Here is a 23692-nt window from a genome sequence, read left to right as displayed (position 1 = left end):
CCAAATACCCTGCTACTCATATGGGTTACAAATGTCTTTAATGGGAAGAGCCTTCCAGCATGGAAATAGACCCTTTGGTCCAACCAGTCCATGTTCCCAAACTAAATTAGTTTTACCTGCCTGCACTTGGCCCATATCCTTCTAAACCTTTCCTATTCATGTAGTTACCCAAATGCCTTTTAATATTGTAACTATACCTGCACTCATCACTTCCTCTGGCAACTCATTCAACAGACAAACCATTGTGTAAAAAAAGTTGCCCCCATGTCCTTTATAAATCCTTGTCTTCTCACCATAAAAATATGCTCCCTAGTTTTGAACTCTCCCACCCTAGCAAAAAGACCCTTGTCATTCACTTTGTCAATGGCCCTCATGATTTTATAAACCTCAGTAAGGGTCACCCCTCAACCTCCTAGGCTCCAGTGAAAAAAGTCCCAGTCTATTTTATTGAAGGTAAGCTGACACTCTCTCTCTACACCCGCCCCCCCATATCAAAACTTTGAAGAAAACCTACTGGCCTTTCACCAGGGAGCTCACTCAGAACCAAGGTAAGTGAGATACTCTTGGAGACATTTTAGTTTGAAGGCTTCTTGAGCCCATGTGGTGCAACCCACTTATACCAAGATGCATTTTAAGCAATGACATCAATTAAAATGAAAGTCCTGAGACAAGGTAAACACTGACCATAATATCCCTGTGTGCTGAATGAAGGTACCCTCCCCTGAGCTAAATTATTGTTCAGCTACAAATTTCACGTCACTTTGTACTTAATTGCAGAACAAACGTTAATACTGAAAAAAAACACACCGATAGTGACAGTCTCTCTGGCATTTTAAACAACGGGGAGAGATGCTGTAGAAGGAAAGAAGGTGGCGATGATTCAGAGCACAATAGTTCCTGCTATGCCAAAATAACACGGGAGATTGTGGGCGCTACCTACACGCTCTCATAAATTTATATATAAAAAGGGTAATTACTGTTGCACCGATGCGAGCTATCACATTCATTAGTTCTGTCACGGATGTTCGTTTGAGAAGGAATTTCTTGAGGGTTAAGATTTGGACCTACAAAGTCGTCCCATTGGGTTTCCCTACCCTCTGCCAGCACTGCAGGAACGTGCAGTACAGTTATACCGAAGACTCGGAGCCGGCCTAGGCCCGAGGAGCCGGAAAACAAACGCGGCTCGAGCTGTCAACTGCCAACCGTTGCACCGGCCTCGAGGCCACCTTGATGTGGGGCATCCCTATTGGACAAAGCCCGGCCGCGGGGCGGGGCGTGGGCGCGAGGTTGCAGCCCTCCGCGCTGCGGATTGGGCGGCGTTGTAATCACGTGGGGAGGGGCTCCGTTCGATCAGCCGGGGCTGGCGTTCGGACTGTCAGTGCGGACTGACAGAGGCTGCTGCGAGCACCGAGGGAGCTTGGTACATCCCCTTCGTCGACGTTGCACTCTCGAACAGGTGAGGGATGTCTCTCTTCATCTCCTCCCGCCCCCATCCCATTCACTATTTCAGTAACGATACCACTTAAAGTAGGTCGAAACTTCAAGAAAAAGGTGAATGGACTTCTTGGCACCACCGCTGCTGATAAGCCAGAAGGAATTCCTTTATTATGTTGTTCTCTTTCCTGCACACACCCCTCGACGATTCAACGGGTCGTTTAAATTAAAACACGATCGACACTTTCGCTGATTCAATCTCGAGTTCTTCTCTCCCATCCCCGATTGGGGTTGATAGGGTTTCCAGTCCCACCCAACTCACATAGCATTTGCAATGAGAGCTGGAGTAATAGCAGGAAGAGGTCTCTGTGGTGCAAAGTACAAGATCCGTCAAACAAGTGGTGACAGGCAAGGCAGGCAGGCAGAGAGAGACGCCTGTATCGGAAATACTGCCATGGGATAAGAATTATGTGGGTTTCTTTTCTCACACTATTGAAGATCAGCCTGTCAGTACGTCTGGTCTTTGTTTCTGCTGGTCACTTGGTTTTTATTTAAGAAATGCAGGAATGGGCCATCTGACCGTTCAAATCATAAAATTCTATCTCGGGTTGCACTGTCTAACACTTCTAGCATTCCTCTTGATACCTTTAGCCAATATCACCTTCCCCACCACCACCACCACCACCAAAAAGATCTATTCATCCATCTCTGTCTTGGTTATACAGTGGCTGATTTCAACATCCACAGCTTTGGTGGAGAATTTGAAAGATTCATGGCCGTTTGAATAAATTCCTTCTCGTGATATTGAGAGAGTGACCTCAAGTGCCAGATTCCAGAAATAGACTAGAGAGCGTCCATTATATAGCAGGGGAAAAGTCTCTGCATGTACTCCAAACTACACTTTCACTCTTACACTTCCTAATGCTAAACGTTTGATTTTTTTTTTACTGTGATAATCTACAGTCACTGAGAAGTGACAGGCTGCAGATTGCAGGAATGCAGCCAATTTACATGGAAGATCCTAAGATGGATGAAGATCATAAAAGTGTGTGAATGCGTTGTACTTTATTTAAAGTATTTGAGATGTGTAATGTCAGTTTTTGGCATTCACATGATTGAAAAACCAGTTTCGGGAGTTACATTACATCAACTTGGAATCTTTGGTTTCATCATGAGGTTAAGCTGTTGAAATTTAATCAGATTTGGCAGGAGTGATCTAACAAAGTTACTACAATACTACAATAGTTTTAAGGTTTAACACAAAAGTTCAAATATATGTAGGATACTGTTCATAGAAAAGGTACTCTGAATGGATTACTTTATCTTTTCTTGTTTCTTTGCAGAAATTAAACTAAACAATGTCAGGTAAAAAGATCCAAGTTGGTTCTGTGGTGGAAATGAAAGGAGATGAGATGACCAGAGTTATATGGGAACTGATCAAAGAGAAACTCCTCTTCCCCTATATGGAGATAGACCTACACAGGTTGTAACTTAGTGAACATTTCAAATATGGCTTTTATTAATTTAAACGTTTTATTGGCTCAAGAAACCGAGCATATAAAATCCACATTTTGCTTCAAAATTAAGACTTACATTTTCCAATTTTTTCAATTTTTAAATAAATGGTTTTTGTCTGTTGCGAGCTGATGAAATAGGGATCAGTGATTATTGCACAATTTGCTGTCTGGGTGAGTAAACATATGCAAGTAAAATTGCTGATTCACCAAATTACTGAGTCACCAAGCATTTTTTTCCAAATATAAAAAAAATTCAATAAACAGCAAACTTATTATCTACATTTTCAAACTGTATTAATTTATCTTGTGTTTTCAGAACTTTCCCAGTGTAATGTGTGTAGAAATGACCTAAAGTGTATATAAATAAAAGATTGTTTTCTTAATTTTGGCTCTCTTTTTCATGAAAGAGGTAAATACTGTTGAGGACTATTGTGTTAAAGCTATTGACTTTTTTTGTTTGAGTCAGGCTAGATGTTATTTTTAGGAACTATTACTATTATTTTGTTCTGAGGAAGGGTCACTCAATCCAAAATGTTAACTCTGATTTCTCTACACAGATGCTAGCAGACTTGCGGAGCTATTCCAGCAATTTCTAATTTTGTCTCTGATTTACAGCATCTGCAGGGTTTTTTTTTAGATTTTACTGTTGTTTAATTCCAACTGTCCCTTGACCTCCATAGACAGCACTCTTCCTGTTGGGGTTACAGGAAAGAAAACAATAAGTGGGTCATGGCTGATATGTGTCTTCCCATAACTTTGCCACAATAAGTTTAATTATGTTTGTTCTTTCCTCTGACACAATTACTATCCTGATTGATGTTGGCTAACTCCATACAAACTAAAGATTAAACATGCATATTTTTAACCTAATGCCACATCAACTGACCTGATATCATATGAAAAAAAAGTTTATAATTTCCCTACAAGGTAAATTTCTTCCATTAATCAGGATAACTAACTTGGGTTTCATGGGAATGTTTAGTAAATGTGTGTTAATAATTATTTACAGTTGTTTGACTTTGTTTTTAAAAACAATTATGCAAATTTATTTATTGAAGTAGTTAAACAATTTGAAATCCAGAAAATAAAACATCTTCTGGGGAGAGGGAGGGCAGGAATATTTGCCAGAATAATCCAAAAGGCAAATGGCCTACTCCTGCTCCTAAGTCTTACATTCCTAGACTTCAGTCTCAAAATGAATTTGGATTTTTGGGAAAGTAGTTGGACATGGGCATTTAAAAAAAATTGTGTAATCCCATCTTCCTTTTTAATGCTGTTTGAGCAGTGGTTAGATGAATCTCTAGGAAATTTATTCTGTACCTGCTTTTAAGTTATTTGTCTTTTTTTTAATAGGGAGAAGGAAGAATAGTGTTTTCTGTGGAAATTGATGTTTAGTATATGTTCTTTGATCTGAGTTATGATTAGATTAGATGTGTGGAAACAGGCCATTTGGCCCAAGTCCACACTAATCCTCCAAAGAGTAACCCACCCAGAGCCATTCTCCTACCCTATATTTACCCCTGACTAATGAACATAATACTATGGGCAATTAGCATGGCCAATTCACCTGATTTGCACATCTTTGGGCTGTGGATGTACAAGGACTATTTAAAGTTAAAAAAGAAGCAACCACAATGGATTTTTTTTTGTAAATAAAGAATTAAATGATATCTGTTCTCCAACAAGTTAGTGGTACGATAACATATGGGTTAGCCTCTGGGTTCATTTCATCGTGGTTAGCCATGAATAGAGCCACTGCAGAAGGTTGCCATGAAGGAATTGTAGCTCATTTGGGTAATGCCTCACTACCTGTTGGCCACAGAAATGTGTTCAAGAGGGAGCAATGAGATGAATGTTCACTTCTGAATCCTTATACCACTTCCTTGTAATTCCCCAAAAACAAAAGTATGTGTGAAGACATGCAAAACAACTAAGATGGCCACCTTCAAACAAGAAATTGCAGAAAGTGCGTTCATGCTTTTACAGACTAAACATACGCTGGATGTCAAGAGAGTTTTGTAGAAGACGAACAGCAGTCCAATTACTAGATTTTATAGTTTTACAAGAAGGAATAAAGACATTTACATTTAATTTGATGGTTAATTTAGGAAGAAATGTAAATTAATTTTAAAATAATTTTTTACTAAATTGCTAGTTCCAGTTTTTTTTTGCTGTCCTGTTTCACATACAAAATAATTTGAAAAATCTTGCACAATAGAACATTTTTAGCAGTACAATGTAACCAAATTAATGTATATATTAAATTTATTATTTTATGCTGAAACTTGAGATTTGGCTCTGGAATATAAATGCCTTTAATAGTGGATTGACAGTGGACCTATTCCTTTGGATTTCTATTTTAGTTTTAAGTTTGTGTTTCAACTTCAGTCTAAACAAGAAACTTCAGTCTCTTCTGAATGGACATAGACCTTTCACTGGCACAGTAATAATCTATAATCCTGTGTGCTTTCAAAGGAGAAGTACATAAATATTCTTCTGAAAAATAAATATTCAGTATCAATATCATGTATTTCAAGTAGATTTTGTTTGAAAGTAGAATTTTGAATTTTTTTTTCATTCAAGTTATGACTTGGGAATTGAGAACCGTGATGCTACTAATGATCAAGTGACCATCGACGCTGCTGAAGCTATTAAAAACTATAATGTAGGAATAAAATGTGCCACCATTACTCCTGATGAAAGCAGGGTGAAGGAATTCAAGTTAAAGAAAATGTGGAAATCACCCAACGGAACCATCCGCAACATACTTGGTGGCACAGTGTTTCGAGAAGCAATCATCTGTAGGAATATTCCTCGGCTGGTATCTGGCTGGATCAAGCCGATCATCATTGGACGTCATGCATACGGTGACCAAGTAAGTTGAAATAGTAATTTAATTAGTGTCGTAAAATGTAAGTCTGAAAGATCTTTGACTCACTGTTATTTTGATAATCTTTTAAAGAGTAAAAATATTTTAAGTCCTTGTGACCTTAACTGAATATAGCTTAATTGCTAGCTCATTTACTGATTTCAGCACTGTTAGTTTGAATAATGTGCAACAATTGCGCCAGAATTTCTATCAAAACTGCTTTGTAACCACCAAAGTCAAATTTTTGTTCGTTCTTATTTTCTTTTTCTGGGCTATCTACATTGGAACTATTTCAAAGAGCTGTTCACTCTTTTAGTGGCCATAAAGGTAGTTGTCCCTTAATTCTGGTGTCAATATGTTATGCAGCAATAGAGCCAAGATTTTACAGTACCTCTTAGGTTCTGGATGATGTATAACAATGCAGTCTCACCAACTGTGCTGAAACTAAAGTTATGATAGCTGTCAATATTGATTCAGTAAAATCATTGGAACATTGTTTGGTTGTAACAGTATAAAACTCAGCCATATTAATCTGAAAAGTTTATTAATTCCACATTTCAAATAAAAATGAGTATAAATATCAGTCCTGTGCAGACATTAGAAATCTAAATACCTAAATCCCAATCTCCACTCTAAATGGTCTGCTACAAGTAAACTTTTATTTTTTTCTATTTTGACTTACTAATAGATGGAATGTAGTTAGGGAATAAACAATTTATGTGTACAGTAACAAATTTTGTTCAAGTTTGTCAGTGCAGAATTTCTGCTCCTTGATTCATATGCAGAAGAGATATTGTTCATGGAAATATGTCATTTTGCTTTGCTGGGTGAAGGTACTGTGATGATTATAGGTGTATTCTATATACCATCATTGATTAATGGAAAAGACAAAGTTTTGAACTGGCATATAGGTAAACCTGGAGAAGACAACGTGAAAAAAACCCTCCACTTCTATTTGCTTTTATTCTGTTGGATACCACCAAATTGGCAGCTGGGCCAGTCTAAAATAGTCTTCTGGCTTAATCAATGGAAACATGATGATGGCCAACATGATCGTTTTTGGAAGATAGAAAAATTTCTCGAAGTTGATAAGATGAGTGTATTAAAAGTATATATTCCCCATGAAAAAGGCAGGCAGAATACTTTATATTGAAACCACTCCTTTCTCCCTTTCCAAAAGAACCCTGCATATACTTTTAGTGTTGAGTGTATGTTCATTATAATAGAATCATGTCAGAAAAGCACAATATTTTTGATAATGTTTGAAAATTGGAGTCTGTTCTCTGTACTCGATACCCATAGTATGCAGTTTTGGAAGTCTCTGTAAATTACTTCCTCAAGTTTTACTCACTTTGTTTGTACTTTACTCTGGAGTAATTAATTGTCCCTTGGTCACTATTCATGAACAGGGATAGGGATATTACTGTAAAGATAAGAAACATGGAAATATATTATCTGCCAAGTGTTAAACTTATAAAAATCATTTGAGGTAAAGAGCAAAATTCACCTGATGGTTTATAACTATCTACGAATTGTCATAGAGTTGCACAGCACAAAAGCAGACCCTTCAGTCAAACTAGTCCATGCCGATCATAATCCCAAACTAAATGAGTCCCACCTGCCTGCACTTGACCCATAGCCCTCTAAACATATTTTTTATTCATGTATTTATCATAATGTCTTTTAAACGTTATAACTGTACCCACATTCATCACTTCCTTTGGAAGTTTATTCTATACATGCAGCACTCTGTGTAAAACAAAAAATGTCTTTTTTAAATCTTTCTCCTAAAACTGTTATGATTTTATAACCCTGTAGAAGGTAACCCCTTAACCTCCTACACTCTAGTGAAAAAGAAGTCCCAACCTATCTAGCCTCTCCTTTATTATTTAACTCCCTGCAACATCCTGGTAATTTTATTCCGAATCCTCTCCAGCTTAATAATATCCTCCTAGAACAGCACAACCAAAACTGGACACAGTGTTCCAGAGGAGGCCACACCTTTTACAATATCAACACTGTGTCCCAACTCCTATACTCAAAGATGTGAGCGATGAAGGCGAGTAAATTAAACACTTTCTTTGTACAGACTAACACAGTTTAATGGTAGTATTTAAACCTTGAGTTTAACCTTGGAGCAAATGTTAATAAATAATGCAGAATCTGCAAACTATGTTGCATTAGTAAACAGGTGATCCTAAAATGGCAAAATAATGATAAAGCCAAACATGAGCTTTGCTTTGAAAAGCAATTTTATACATTTTGCAATCAAATTGGAGGCGAAGGTGATAACAAATGCAATGATTGATGTCAGTTTTATTAAAAATAATGTAAAACTCAATCTTTATACAATTAATTTTAACAGACATTATACATTATTTCAAATTAGTGCACAATTTTTAATTTTATTGTTATCCTTTGTTTCTAAGGAATATTTATTTTTAAAATACTTTTTCTCACTAATGTTTTTCTTAGTTTATCCCAATAGTTTACATCATCCTGTATTTCCTTGCATTTTAATTTCTCTCTGTTTTCTTATTTCTCTATTGTACTGTTTTTAGTTTACTAAGTCTGAATCTTTGTCTCCTCACATTTTATCTTTGTTCAATTCTTAACTATTTTGTTTTCTTTTTTCATTCTCAGACTAAAACTTACTTTCTGACAGCATGCTTATGAGAAGGCCTGTCTATAAAAACAGAAGAGATTAAGTTACATATGAAACTGTAAAAATACTTGGATGGAACAGGTAGACAGGTGCAGAATTAGAGCAGAAATCAAGGCTAACTTACATCTTATTCCTTTAAATGGACATGAGTGGAAAGGGATTGTCACTTCCTTTTCAGCCTTACTAACCAGTGTCTAGCTTTTAGTCATCGCTCAAAAAATGATCTCCCTTGTGTCGATTTTCATCTTAATATACTCTTAATAAGAATATATGGATAATTTCTTTCTTGAAAGAGATATATGGATTCTAATTGAACCTATCTTTGTGATCAATAGTTGAAAATGTTTGCATGGAAGATTGTGGCTAAAAACATTGATTCATTTAAGAAAATTAATGTTACTTTAATGAAAAGATTGAAAAAAATTACAACAGAAAGCGATCAAATCAGTTTTCAGTCAAATTTAAACTGATACAAAGATCACATGTTGAATTTTTCATTAAGGCTAGTGGTCTTACTGGTGAAACTGGAAGCAGGAACTGCTGCTGTTTAGTTGAGAGAAGTATAATTTATTTTATTATTTCATGAAATGCAAGTATGGCTGACAAGGCTAGCATTTGCTGTCCATCCTTGATTATTTGTGAACTGAAAGGCTTGCTTGGCCATTTCAGAGGGTAGTTAAAAGTCAGTTACATCACATGTAGGTCACACCAGCAATACCTGGTGTATGCACAGTTGGTTTCCCCCATTATGAGCTTGGCGACCCTGAGAAGAACAATGCTGGTGACCCTTATGGAAAACAGCATCTCGTGGATGTGGTAGGTGCACATGGACCTTAAAGATTTTGGTAATTCCATGACCATTGTGCATCAGTGGCTGAACGAGACAGCTGAACTCACTCTCTGTCTTCGCACTCTTCAGGGGTGCAGCTGTGCATTGAAACGATAGTGGAGTGACTGCTGAAGCATTTATGGACTCCAGTTGGGATGTTTCTGCCATTAGCAATGGCTCCTCAGCTCATCCATCTATGACACTAATGCCTCATTGGCTGAGATGGCAGGCTGCTGGAACTGTGCAAATGGTCCTTGATATGTCAGCATCCACCAGCCTTCAGGCAAGCGGAGGATGCCTGTCAAGGTCATTCAAAGCTAGTCAGCAGCCTGCCTCAACTTCAGTTGATGTTGCAGGGGGAGCACTATGTAGAAACACATTTCAAAGATTTACAAAGAGGATTTAGCTGCACTCTTGAGTTAATAGGTCAAAGCATGCTGTTTGGCATTTTTTCTTTATTCATCAGTAAGTATGAGGTTTCTTTGCATTTCAGTGGGCTTCTGAGACTTCCAGATGACCCTGGCTTGGCCACTTGGTTAATGGGTGGGACAAAACTGTATAAGATTGAATTATTCCTCCTACCACTATCTAATGTCTTAGTGTGTGCAAATACATGGCAAGGTCAATGAAGGAAGCAGCAAAGGAATGTAGAGTGCTGAAGCTTTATTGAATTACAGAAATCTGACATTGAAGATCATGTGAAATTTGTCTGTTTTGTTGTCCCCAACCTCCCCTATGTTTTTCTCATTGCATCTTTATCTGCCCTAGATTGCTTTGCATCCTGAGCCAGTTATTACCTTCCTACATTTCCTCATCATTGGAGCAGATGTCATGCTGTGAGATATTCCCATTGTCAAAGTGTCAGTATTTTTATTTGTTTACAGGATGCGTTTATTGCTCATTCTTAATTGCACTGGAGATGGTGGTGCAGAGTTGTTGTCTTGAATCTCTGCAATCTTTCAGATGAAGGGATACTTACAGATGCCAGATTGTGCAGTGTGCAACACATTGCCATGATGTGCAACCCCAATGCAGCCACCCTTTCTGCCCCTCTGGTTTGCCGTCGCCATTGCCTTTAATTCTTTCCCTCCCTGACTTCAGTGGAAGTCCCAAATCCTAAAGAATGAGGCCAACAGCAGATAGATGTACTCAGTTATCAATAGCCACACAAGTGTCAACTCTAGGATGGCATTGTAGCAGTACGCTGTAATAGTTTTGGCATTTATATTTTATCCTTTTCCCTATAACAAGGCAAATGCCTCTCTTGTCACTTTAAATGCTAAGCTGTTCATGATGGTTGCCGAATGGAGTCACAAGTGACATCTGCTAATGTAACTGCCTCCTTTATACCAGGCAAGGAACTGAAGTCTAATGGTTTTTACATATGTTTGGAAATATAGGAAAACCTGGTCAAATTGAAGTTAGTTGAAGTGTGTCAGTGCAAAGTCCTCCTTCCTGTTAACCACCTTTCTCAAAATCTAGTAGTGACATGGAGACATTATTTCATCCCTTCCATCTCTAATTGGCTGGGAAATTGATCTCAATGTTTTAGTATTGATCCATGTTGGCACTCACGAATGTTGAAATACTGTTCATATGATTAGATATGGGCAGCATGGTGGCTCAGTAGTTAGCATTGTTGCCTCACAGTGCCAGCGTCCTCCCTGTATCTGCGTGGGTTTCCTCCCACAGTCCAAAGATATGCAGATCAGGTGGATTAGCCATGCTAAATTGCACACAGTGACCAGGGATGTGCAGGCTAGGTGGATTAGCCATAAACGACGCAGGATTACTGGATAAGATAGGGGAGTGGGTCTGGGTGGGCTATACTGAGGGTCAGTGTGGACTCGATGGGCCAAAAGGCTTGCTTCCACACCGTAAGGATTCTATAATCATTTCCAGTGATCTCATGGACATATCTTCCATATTAATTTCAAAAATACCAATGTCCGCAGAAAGTTTACCATAATTTTCTTTCAGTGAAATGCTTGCCAAGGAATGCTGTTGAGAGATCAAACCTAAATGCACTAAGCTGATGGACCAGCACACAGTCTAATTACATTGATAGGTGTGAGTTTGTATAAGTCTCACTTGGTAACCACTTTTTTGCTGACTTGAGGAATGGCCAGTCAAGATGCACAGACAATAACAAATGTATAGAATAAGGAAAATCCAAAGGGTTTTTTTACAAATACATTAAGGACAAAAGGGTAACTAGGGAGAGAAGAGGGCTCCTCAAAGATCAGTAAGGTGGCCTTTGTGTGGAGCTGCAGGAGATGGGGAAGATACTAAACGAGTATTTTACATCAGTGTTTACTGTGGAAAAGGACATGGAAGATATGGAATGTAGGGAAATAGACATCTTGAAAAATGTCCATATTACAGAGGAGGAAGTGCTGGATGTCTTAAACCCATAAGGGTGGATAAATCCCCTGGGCCTGATCAGGTGTATCCTAGAACTCTATGGGAAGCTAGGGAAGTGATTGCTGGGCCTCTTACTGAGATATTTGTATCATTGATAGTCACAGGTGAGATGCCAGATCACTGGAGGTTGGCTGACATGTGCCACTGTTTAAAAAGGTGGTAATTACAAGCCAGGAAACTATAGACCAATGAACCTGATGTCGGTGGTGGGCAAGTTGTTTGAGGGAATCCTGAGGGACAGGATGTACATATATTTGGAAAGGCAAGGAGTAATTAGGAATGGTCAGTATGGTTTTATGCATGGGAAATCATGTCTCACAAACTTGATTCAGTTTTTTATGGAGTAACAAAGACTTTTGATGAGAGCACAGTGGTAGATGTGATTTAGATAGACTTAAGTAAGGAGTGCGACAAGGTTCCCCATGGGAGACTGGTGAGCAAGGTCAGATCTCATGGAATACAGGGAGAACTCGCCATTTGGATACAGAACTGGCTCAAAGGTAGAAGACAGAGGATGGTGGTGGAGGGTTGTTTTTCAGACTGTAGCCTGTGACCAGTGGAGTGCCACAAGGATCGGTGCTGGGTCCACTACTTTTTGTCATTTATATAAATGATTTGGATGTAAGTATAAGAGGTACAGTTAGTAAGTTTGCTGATGACACCAAAATTGGAGGTGTAGTGGACAGCGAAGAAGGTTGCCTCAGATTATAACGGGATCTTGATCAAATGGGCCAGTGGGCTGAGAAGTGGCAGATAGAGTTGAACTTAGATAAATATGAGGTGCTGCATTTTAGGAAAGCAAATCTTAGCAGGACTTATACACTTAATGGTTACGTCCTAAGGAGTGTTGCTGAACAAAGAGACCTTGGAGTGCAGGTTCATAGCTCCTTGAAAGTGGAGTCGCAGGTAGATAGGATAGTGAGGAAGGCATTTGGTATGCTTTCCTTTATTGGTCAGAGTATTGAGTACAGGAGTTGGGAGGTAATGTTGCGGCTGTATAGGACATTGGTTAGGCCACTGCTGGAATACTGCGTGCAATTCTGGTCTCCATCCTATTGGAAAGATGTTGTGAAATGTGAAAGGGTTCAGAAAGGATTTACAAGGATGTTGCCAGGGTTGGAGGATCTGACCTATAGGGAGAGGCTGTACAGGCTGGGGCTGTTTTCCCTGGAGCGTTGGAGGCTAAGGGGTGACCTTTTTAGAGGTTTATAAAATCATGAGGGGTATGGATAGGGTAAATAGACAAGGTTTTTTTTCCCTGGGGTGGGGGAGTCCAGAGGGGTTTAGGTGAGAGGGGAAAGATATAAAAGTGACCTAAGAGGCAACTTTTTTACTCAGAGGAAGTGGTGGAGGCTAGTACAATTGCAACATTTAAAAGGCATCAGGATGGGTATATGAATAGGAAGAGTTTGGAGGGTTATGGGCCAGGTGCTGGCAGGTGGGACTAGATTGGGTTGGGATATCTGGTCGGTATGGACGGGTTGGACCGAAGGGTCTGTTTCCATGCTGTACATCCTCTATTACTCTATGACTATTATTGGACGTTGATTTAATAATTATAGCGAGTTGAAGAAACTACTAAATACCTTTCAGTGAATGGTCAGTAAATGAGTTGAAAATGCTTCATATGTTAAGATCATGATAAATTATGAAGGATCAACTTCTCCACAATACTTTCCATGGAACAGTAAATCCAACAAAGAATTTTCACTGGATATCATCACCCCTTAAGTGGAAAATAATTTAGTTGTTAATTTTCTAAACAGGACAGAAAATCATGTCTTTTTGCACACTGTTAAATTCTACTTACATTTATTTGTACCTGTAATCACGGGGCCGCTGGCCATCTGTCAACTGAAGAATGGTATTATACCTGACACCCACAAAGAAAATATTCTTTTTGTCAAATGCTGGATCATCAGTAAAGATTTTACATATGCTTTGGAAATATTAATACTATTAATGGTTGAATTAATATTATAAATATTAATTTAACTTGGGAATGTTGTTCTTTTTCTGGTAATCCACGTCAATTTTCAAACTTAATATTGGACTTCAACAGACTTACACTTAAATACTAAGCGCATGAGTGAATTTGCTCAGTTAGCTAATGACACAAAGCTGGAGGGAGGATGCACTGTGAGGATGCAGAGGTACTTCACTGTGATTTAGGTAAGTTGAGTGAGTAGAAAAATGCATGGCAGATGAAGTGGAATATGGATAAATGTGAGGTTATCAATTTTAATAGCAAAAACAGGAAGGCAGATTATTATGTGGATGGTGATAGATTGGGAAAGAGGGAGGTGCAAAAAGACCCAAGTTTCTTTGTACACCAGTTATTCAAAATACACAGGCCGGTGCAGCTGATGGTCAAGAAGGAAATGCTATGTTGTCATTTGTAGTGAGAGGATTTGAATTCAGGAGCTGGGATATCCTGCTGCAATTATAAAGGACCCTGGTGAGATCACATCTGGGGTATTGTGTGCACTTTTGGTCACCTTAGCTAAGGAAGGATGTTCTGGCTGTGAAGGGAGTACAATGAAGGCTTACCAGGCTGTTTCCTGAGATAGGAGGACTGACCGGTGAAGAAAGACTGTATCATTTTGGACTATATTCACTTGAGTTCAGAAAAATGAGGGGGTTCTTATATAAACCCCTCATACTCAAATTGGACTAAACAGGATAAAGAAGAACAATGTTCTTGATGACTGGGGAGTCTGGAATAAGGGGTCACAGTTTAAGGATACAAAGTAGGCCATTTAGGACTAAGGTGAGGAGAAATATCTTTACCCAGCATGATGAGCCTTTGAAATTTTCCATTACAAAAAGCAGTTGAGGCCAAAACATCAAATGTTTTCAATTAGTTAGATACAATGATTGAGTCTAAAGCGATCAAAGGATATGAGGAAAAAATGGGAACAGGGCACTAATTGGATGATCAGACGTTGTCATTTTGCATGGTGGAGCATGCCGGAAGGGCCAAACAGCTTTCTCCTGCTCTTATTTTCTATGTTTCTATTTATGTGATCATGGAATTGCTGTTAGCTGTAATTTGCTCTTGTAATTGAAGAGCCAGTGGACATTTATTGTAAAAGCTTACATGCAAGTAATAGTCACATGGGTGAACAATGCCAGATGATCATGGATAGCAGGGAACTGCAATCCTAAAAACCATGACTGCAGTGCTTGCCAAACCTATTCCAAATCTGAACATATGCGAGGGTATGGGAGTTGTTGAGCAGATGTGAGAGTGATCTTCATCTGTTCGAAAAGTGTGGTGCTGGAAAAGCACAGCCAGTCAGGCAGCATCCGAAAAACAGGAGAACCGACGTTTCCGGCATAAGCCCTTCATCAGGAATGATCTTCATCTGTTGAGTGGGAACAATTGTGGGCTTCAGCTGCTGAGTAGATTGAAGCTTTATTTGCTCAGTGGTGGAGATGAGCTTCAGCTGGTGAGCAACAACCTGATATCAAGAATTTATCCTTGCAGTTTTGTAAAAACAAATACCTTTTCACGGGCCATTTTGTTTTTGGAGGCAATCTGATCTTGAAGATCTGTCCCTCAGGGCATATCTGCCAACACAAAACAAGTGAACGATTGAGGAGCTCTTGCAGCAGTAGGCCTTCAGACTGAAGTGCATGGTAGCCATTGAGCTTAAGACACAAATTTTCATTCTTGCAATCACCCACAGTTTGAGAAACCTTGAACCGAAATAGAACAATTCAAAATATAATGCTATTTTGACTGAATCATTACTAATTGTTAAGAGCTTATCGAGTGATTTATTTTAATCTGGGTGTTTTGGCTGATGAGCTTTATCATTTTAATTCAATTAGAATGAAAGTTAAACCCCTCATTGAATGTGGCTTGAAAAATATAAAGTCTAACATTGTTTTGATTCTTATTTAGTCATGGATAAAAATTTTGTCCACAGTACAGAGCTGCAGACTTTGTTGTGCCTGGTCCTGGTTCAGTTGAAATTAAATACACGCCTGTTCATGGTGAGCCCGTCACCTACTGTGTCCATAATTTTAAAGGTAAGATTTGCATTGTTAAAATTAATGCTTTATGAAATATGTGTTTTTACATATTCTGCACAATGCATTATTTGATTCTTTTAAGATCTAACACAGTCCACTCAACTTAAGTTTTCAATTACAATACTTGACTGACAGATATCATTGAAGTCTAGATTAGAGTGCTGCTGGAAAAGCACAGCAGGTCAGACAGCATCCGAGGAACAGGAAAATCGATGTTTCGGGCAAAAGCCCTTCATCAGTAATAGAGGCAGGGTGCCTGCAGAGTGGAGAGATAAATGAGAGGGGAGTTGGGAGAAAGTAGCATAGAGTACAATAGGTGAATGGGGGTGGGGATGGAGGTGATAGGTCAGAGAGGAGGGTGGAGTGACTAGGTGGAAAGGAAGATGGGCAGGTAGAACAGGTCACCTCCAGGCATCGGGTGGTGAGGAAGTGGCGGTGGAGGAGGCCCAGGACCTGTATGTCCTCTGCAGAGTGGGAGGGGGAGTTGAAATGTTGGGCCACAGGGCGGTGGGGTTGATTGGTGTGGGTGCCTCAGAGATGTTCCCTAAAGCGCTCTGCTAGGAGGCGTCCAGTCTCCCCAATTTAGAGGAGACCGCATCGAGAGCAACGGATACAATAAATGATATTGGTGGATGTGCAGGTAAATCTTTGATGCATGTGGAAGGCTCCTTTGAGGCCTTGGATGGTGGTAAGGGAGGAGGTGTGGGCGCAGGTTTTGCAATTCCTGCAGTGGCAGGGGAAGGTGTCAGGAAGGGAGGGTGTTGCACCACAGAACACACCAGATGGCCGCAATTTCCCTTCCCACGTGGATAAAGATGCCCTCCTACGCATCTTGTCCACATCCTGCCCCTCCGCCCTCAAACCCCACCCCTCCAACTATAACAAGGACAGAACCCCCCTGGTGGTCACCTTCCACCCTACCAACCTTTGCACAAACATGATTCGAAGACATTTCTGTCACCTCCAAACGGACTCCACCACCAGGGATATATTTACCTCCCCACCCATTTCCACTTACCAACCTTTGCATAAACCACATCATCCAACGACATTTCCGCCACCTCCAAGCGGACCCCACCACCAGGGATATATTTCCCTCCCCACCCATTTCCGCTTTCTGCAAAGACAGTTCCCTCCGTGACTACCTGGTCAGGTCCACACCCCCCAACTACACACTCTCCCTTCCTGGTACCCTCCACTGCCACCGTAGGAATTGCAAAACCTGCGCCCACACCTCCTCCCTCACCACCATCCCATGCCCCAAAGGAGCCTTCCACATCCATCAAAGTTTTAAATGCACATCCACCGATATCTTTTATTGTATCCGTTGCTCCCGATGCGGTCTCCTCTACATTGGGGAGACTGGGCGCCTCCTAGCAGAGCGCTTTAGAGAACATCTCCGGGACACCCGCACCAATCAACCCCACCGCCCTGTGGCTCAACATTTCAATTCCCCCTCCCACTCTGCCGAGAACATGCAGGTTCTGGGTCTCCTACACCGCCGCTCCCTCACCACCCGACTCCTGGAGGAAGAATGCCTCATCTTCTGCTTCAGAACATTTCAATTCCAGGGCATCAATGTGGATTTCACCAGTTTCCGCATTTCCCTTTCCCCCACCTCACCCCAGCTCCAACCTTCCAGCTCAGCACTGCCCTCATGACCTGTCCTACCTGTCTATCTTCCTTTCCACCTATCCACTCTACCCTCCTCGCTGACCTATCACCTTCATCCCCACCCCCATCCACCTATTATACTCTGTGCTACCTTCTCCCCCCTCACACCCCCCTCGCCTCTATTCCTGATGAAGGGCTTCTGCCCGAAATGTCGATTTTCCTGCTCCTCGGATGCTGCCTGACCTGCTGTGCTTTTCCAGCACCACTCTGATCTAGACTCTGATTTCCAGCATCTGCAGTCCTTGTTTTTACCTAGATATCATTGAAGTACATTCAATCATATCTTTGCGTACTAGCATCAAAAAGCTTAACTTTTCCTTTCTACTGTGCAGTTTTTATGGTTTGAAAGAAACAAAATCTACTTTACCCACAATGTTTACTTGTAGGAATAACGTAACCAGAATGTATACAGCAAGCACTACAGAATACATACAAATGAGGAGAGCTCGTGAAAAGAAATAAGGTAACTGATATCAAAAAAGAATAGAAAGAAAATACCGCTATACAATTATATATTAGGTTCATTTTACATTTGCAAATGAGAACAGGATGGGATGGAAGAGGATCCAACAGTTGAAGAGTTCTTTTGACACTATGTGTAAGGTCCAAGAAGTCATGATAAGCACATACTTTGGTATATGTGACTTTGTTTTTCAAAAGAAAAGTTATTAACTATTTTTTGTTACAGATGGGGGAGGAGTTGCTCTGGGAATGTATAACACTGACTCCTCTATTAGAGACTTCGCTCATAGCTCCTTCCAGCAAGCTCTTGCTAAAGGTTGGCCTTTATACATGAGCACAAAGAATACCATACTGAAGAAATACGATGGACGATTCAAGGACATATTCCAGGAAATCTATGAAAAGTAACTCTTTTAAAGTAATGATCTCAGTATTTTTCTTTTCCTCCTGCCACACTTGCATCTTTCCCACATTATTTTGTTTTCTGGAAAGAAATCTTCCTTTTTGAAGCTCGTTAAGTTGTATAAGTCAATGGGCATTTTGGCTGTAGTTTATATCTTTTTTGGATTGGTGAACAAGGTGATCACCAGTGGCAGTGATCCATAAAGCATCAAGTGGACCAAACTGGCTAGCCCTATCAATTGAAGGAAGAAACAATGAAAGCATTTGGGAGAAAGCATTTGGGTTCCTTAAAAGAGGAGGGCAATGTAAATTTTAAACATTTTGGAAAACTTGACTTTATAGTTCACTTGTTGAGGTAAGAAGATTAACTAGATGTCATTGCCATAAAGCACACAGATATTTTTCTAACCCAGAATTGCTTTCTCTTTCAGCCAATACAAAGCACAGTTTGAGGCCAAAGGAATCTGGTATGAACACAGACTAATTGATGATATGGTAGCTCAAGCACTAAAATCTGAGGGTGGCTTCGTTTGGGCCTGTAAAAATTATGATGGTGATGTGCAATCTGATTCTATTGCACAAGGTATTCTTGCCAGTTTGTTTATCTATGTTATTCTACACTCGATAATATATACTGAACAGCTACTTCTACTGATGAATGTCTACATTCTATTCTAGAGTTTAATTTGAAATCTATCCAAATAACTTGCAAAATACATGTCAATGTCTTGGAATATCAAACTTCCCATTTTCAAATTAACACAGGAGATAATTTCAGGAATTATCGAGGGAAAATTGATTCCAGTTCTTGTATGTTCGTGGTGCCTCTATTTTACAGAAAATGAAAAGCTGACCTTTTTTCTAAGCTAATCCCTTGTAGATTGTATTATGGTTTCTTTATTTTGATTGTTTTTAAAGATTGGTTTCTAATTGTCTACAGGGTATGGCTCACTGGGAATGATGACTAGCGTATTGCTTTGTCCTGATGGTAAAACAGTAGAAGCTGAGGCAGCCCATGGTACTGTTACACGCCATTACCGTATGCACCAGCAGGGCAAAGAAACCTCAACCAATCCAATTGGTAAAAATACTTTTGTCTTATAGAAAAGTAATTACAAAGTATAACCATTCTATTTTGTTAATCAATGATAATGCAGAGTTTGCAGTGTATTACATGATAATCTCAAAATATACTAATTTGAAGCTTATTTTACTTGATGTTAAATCTGAAAAGCCCCAAGTCTCCATTTTAGTAGTTTGTTCAATGATGTGAATTTTTCTTAGCTCACCTAAATGGAAGAGATCATAGGAATTACAGCAATACTTCAGAATCATTTATCGTTCATGAAACAACAGTTTTACAGATTTGGTAATGTTGATATTTAGGAAGTGATTTTCCATGGAAGTTCTTCCACTCCATCCATTGTTTAAATTGCTGAGGAACATAGGTGTAAGTATTATTATATGGAGGTTTTTATGGCTCATCCACTAAGACAAATAGGAGAAGTACTGTGGAAATTGTATTAGAGTCATAGAGATGTACAACATGGAAACAGACCCTTCGGTCCATGCCGACCAGTTATCCCAACCCAATCTATCCCTCTTGCCAGCACGCAGCCCATATCCTTCCAAACCCTTCCTATTCCTTCCCATCCAAATGCCTCTTAAATGCAGCAATTGTACCAGCCTCCACCACATCCTCTGGCAGCTCATTCCATAGCCATACCATCCTCTGTGTAAAAAGGTTGCCCCTTAGGTCTCTTTTATATCTTTCCCCTCTCACCCTAAACTTATGCCCTCTAGTTCTGGACTCCCCCACTTCAGGGAAAAGACTTTGTCTATTTACTCTATCCCTGCCCCTGATGACTTTATAAAACTCTATAAAGTCACCCCTCAGCCTCTGATGCTCCCGGGAAAACAGCCCTAGCCTATTCAACCTCTCCCTGTAGCTCAAATTTTCCAACCCTGGCAACATCCTTGTAAATCTTTTCTGCACCCTTTCAAGTTTCACAACATCTTTCCAATAGGAAGGAGACCAGAACTGCACGCAATATTCCAACAGTGGCCTAACCAATGTCCTGTACAGCTGTAACATGACCTCCTAACTCCCGTATTCAATACTCTGACCAATAAAGGAAAGCATACCAAATGCCTTCTTCACTATCCTATCTACCTGCGACTCCACTTTCAAGGAGCTATGAACCTGCACTCCACTTTCAAGGAGCTATGAACCTGCACTCCAAGGTCTCTTTGTTCAGCAACACTCCCTAGGACCTTATCATTAAGTGTATAAGTCCTGCTAAGATTTGCTGTCCCAAAATGCAGCACCTCGCATTTATGTGAATTAAACTCCATCTGCCACTTCTCAGCCCATTGACCCATCTTGTCCAGATCCTGTTGTAATCTGATGTAATCCACTTCACTGTCCACTATACCTCCAATTTTGGTGTCATCTGCAAACTTACTAACTGTATCTCTTATGCTCACATCCAAATCATTTATGTAAATGACAAAAAGTAGAGGACCCAGCACCAATCCTTATGGCGACTCCACTGGTCACAGGCCTCCAGTCTGAAAAACAACCTTCCACCACCACCCTCTGTCTTCTACCTTTTCAGCCAGTTCTTCATCCAAGTTCTCTCTGTATTCTGTGAGATCTAACTTTGCTAATCAGTATCCCATGGGGAACCTTGTCGAATGCCTTACTGAAGTCCATTTGGATCACATCTACTGCTCTGCCCTCATCAATCTTCTTTGTTACTTCCTCAAAAATCTCAATCAAGTTTGTGAGACATTATTTCCCATGCCATGTTGACTATCCCTAATCAGTCCTTGCCTTTCCAAATACATGTACATCCTGTCCCTCAGGATTCCCTCCAACAACTTGCCCACCACTCTTTAAGTTTGTGGGAAAACATTGTTTGGTTCTTGTGAGAGTTATAACTAAAGATTTGTGAAACCATGCTAAGGGCTCAGTAATAAGTTGGTTATATTCTGGGAACCAGAGGTAACTATTAGTAGTTATATTTTTTATTTTGGTTCAGGATGTGGGAAATTCTGAAACAGGAACATTTACTGCCTAACACAATTACTTTGTGGGCACGAACAGCTAACCACGTCTTGTGGGAGTTATCATCATACAGCCGATGGTTATACTGGACAGGTCAGATCAGATTCCAGAGTGAAGCCTGGCTTGACAGATGTTAAGTTTTATATTTGCAATTCAGTAATCTTGTTATCAGTCACTGATAATATTCACAGGAGATTGATAATGTACTTTTAACAAAATGACACAGATTTATTGCTCAAAATGGAAAACAATGAAACAGTAATAAGAGAGGTTGGAAATATATAAAAAGCAAAAATAGAGATTCAACCATTTTATCCAGCAATTTCCTTTTGGATATTCAAACCCAGTGAAGTGTCACTCCTATCTTCATTCTTTAATTTCCTACTCAACTGACATGGTGAAAGTGACTTAGTGATTTACCACAGATTTCATTGTGTGTTACTATCTCTCTGAGACACAAACACATGCTAACTGACTGATCTTTTCTCACTGAACTGTTTAAAAAGCTCAAGGGCTTTTCCAGCCCTTTTTACTAAGACTTTAAAACAGCTGAAAACTGCTTTCCAGCTCTGATGGGCTGGAGATTGCCAAAATGAAACAGTCCTTTCAGTGATATGATCTCTTTTTTTTCCTCTGAACTGTAGCTGAAGGTCCCTCTCCAACTCTGTCTCTGGGTTGTAGATCTTAAAGTGAATACTTCAGTAAATAGCTCACCAGACAGCTTGTCAAATAATTTATCTAATTTCTAGAAGGAAATCAATTGTGCTCAAATCATATGCTTTTTTAAGGAAATACTGTTTTTCAATCCTTTCAAAAACTGAAAACCAAAATCCTATTTACTTCCAATTTAGAACCCCAGTTCCCAAAACAAAAAATATTATAAGAGCTTCATCACAAAATAAGAGTTTTGTATGAACGAAACAAATAGAGATGTTAGATTCTCCACCATATAGGGTATTGGTGAACTAGATGGATTCTTAGAAAATCTAACATCTTTATGGGTATTATTTCCTTGGCATTGAACTATACAGTAGCAAATTTATTGAATTCAGTTTCACAACTTTTGCTATTTAAGTCAGCACAGCTGGATTGCCGACTTTTAGTGTAACTAATACATTGAGTGTAATCAACAGAATACTTTAAACTGAGTTTTGGGACTTTGCTGTCAAAATTAGACTGTTTAATTTTGTAGGTGACACCAAGTTTTACGGAAAGCGCAATGTTTAGAAAACGTAAAATTCACGAGATCCAGATTCATAAGTTAACAATAAGTGAATTACAAATTCTTTGTTAAAAAATAAGTAATAGAAATGTTTGGACTTAGAACTGTAGAACTCAATAGAAGGAACAGGCGGCACGGTGGCTCCGTGGTTAGCATTGCTGCCTCACAGGACCAGGGTCCCAGGTTCGATTCCAGTCTCGGGTGACTGTGTGGAGTTTGCACATTCGCCCCGTGTCTGTGTGGGTTTGCTCCGAGTACTCCGGTTTCCTCCCATAGACCAAAGATGTGTAAGTCAGGTGAATTGGCCATGTTAAATTGCCCATTAGGTGCATTAATCCGAGGGAAATGGGTCTGGGTGGGTTACTCTTCAGAGGGTCAGTGTGGACTTGTTGGGCCTGTAGGGAATCTAATCTAATCTAATCAAGGAAGTTAATTGTGTTTGTCATTTTAATTAGAATATTACAAAACTGCTTTCACTGTCCTTCCCCTGATTCAAATGTATCAACCATTCCTTAGAAGGTTCAATGGTCTGTCTTCAGAATTGTTTATATATAGCAAAGTATTCCTTACTCTTAACAGTCTGCTAGAGAAAATTTTCTGAATAGTCTTCACTCTTTTGTGAACATTTTAAATTGATGACTTTCAAATGAATAGCTTTTCTTTGATCATTGTGTCAAAGCACTTCATATTTTATGCATAATATTCTATTGCCTTTTGCTCATCTTTGTTGTAACTCCCATCCTTTTAACTCTACTAAATCTCTTCTCCCAAGTGAAATAGTTTCACTAGTTCCTTCACAAGTCTCTTATTCCTTACTGCTTAAGCTAAATTTTAAAGTCTAAATCTCATCTGCCACCAAAATTGCTTACTATCAAAAATGTCATCTGTCACTCTTTACCAATTCTTATGATATCTCTAGAGTTGATATCTCCAACGTCTTCCTTCTCCCAGTCTCCTCTATTTTAAGCCTACTTGTCAATCATAGCTGCCTATTCTGAATGGGTTGAAATTAAAATTGCCTTCATTTTCAATCCACTCCAAGTCAAATTTATTTCAAACTTTACAACTTTCTCCAACCTCATT

The 23692-nt window shown here is 39.5% G+C and overlaps 1 protein-coding gene across 3 annotated transcripts in view; it reads left to right on the top strand.

Annotated features, from left to right (window-relative positions):
- The window catches only part of idh1 (isocitrate dehydrogenase (NADP(+)) 1), a 38233-nt gene that overhangs the window by 6271 nt on the left and 8270 nt on the right, over window positions 1-23692 (top strand). For 2 of the 3 annotated variants that reach the window (XM_043693040.1, XM_043693038.1), the window contains exons 1-7: window positions 1323-1456; window positions 2778-2917; window positions 5535-5826; window positions 15674-15776; window positions 18142-18319; window positions 18749-18900; window positions 19258-19398. In XM_043693040.1, coding sequence (XP_043548975.1) covers window positions 2793-2917; window positions 5535-5826; window positions 15674-15776; window positions 18142-18319; window positions 18749-18900; window positions 19258-19398 — 991 coding nt within the window. In that variant the 5' untranslated portion in view covers window positions 1323-1456; window positions 2778-2792. Of the gene's footprint in view, window positions 1-1322; window positions 1457-2777; window positions 2918-5534; window positions 5827-15673; window positions 15777-18141; window positions 18320-18748; window positions 18901-19257; window positions 19399-23692 lie in introns of those variants that run through there. The other variant, XM_043693039.1, reaches the window with a different exon arrangement.

This window comes from Chiloscyllium plagiosum, chromosome 7 (genome assembly GCF_004010195.1).
Source record: "Chiloscyllium plagiosum isolate BGI_BamShark_2017 chromosome 7, ASM401019v2, whole genome shotgun sequence".
NCBI lineage: Eukaryota > Metazoa > Chordata > Chondrichthyes > Orectolobiformes > Hemiscylliidae > Chiloscyllium > Chiloscyllium plagiosum.
This window is presented reverse-complemented; position numbering and strand designations above follow the sequence as displayed.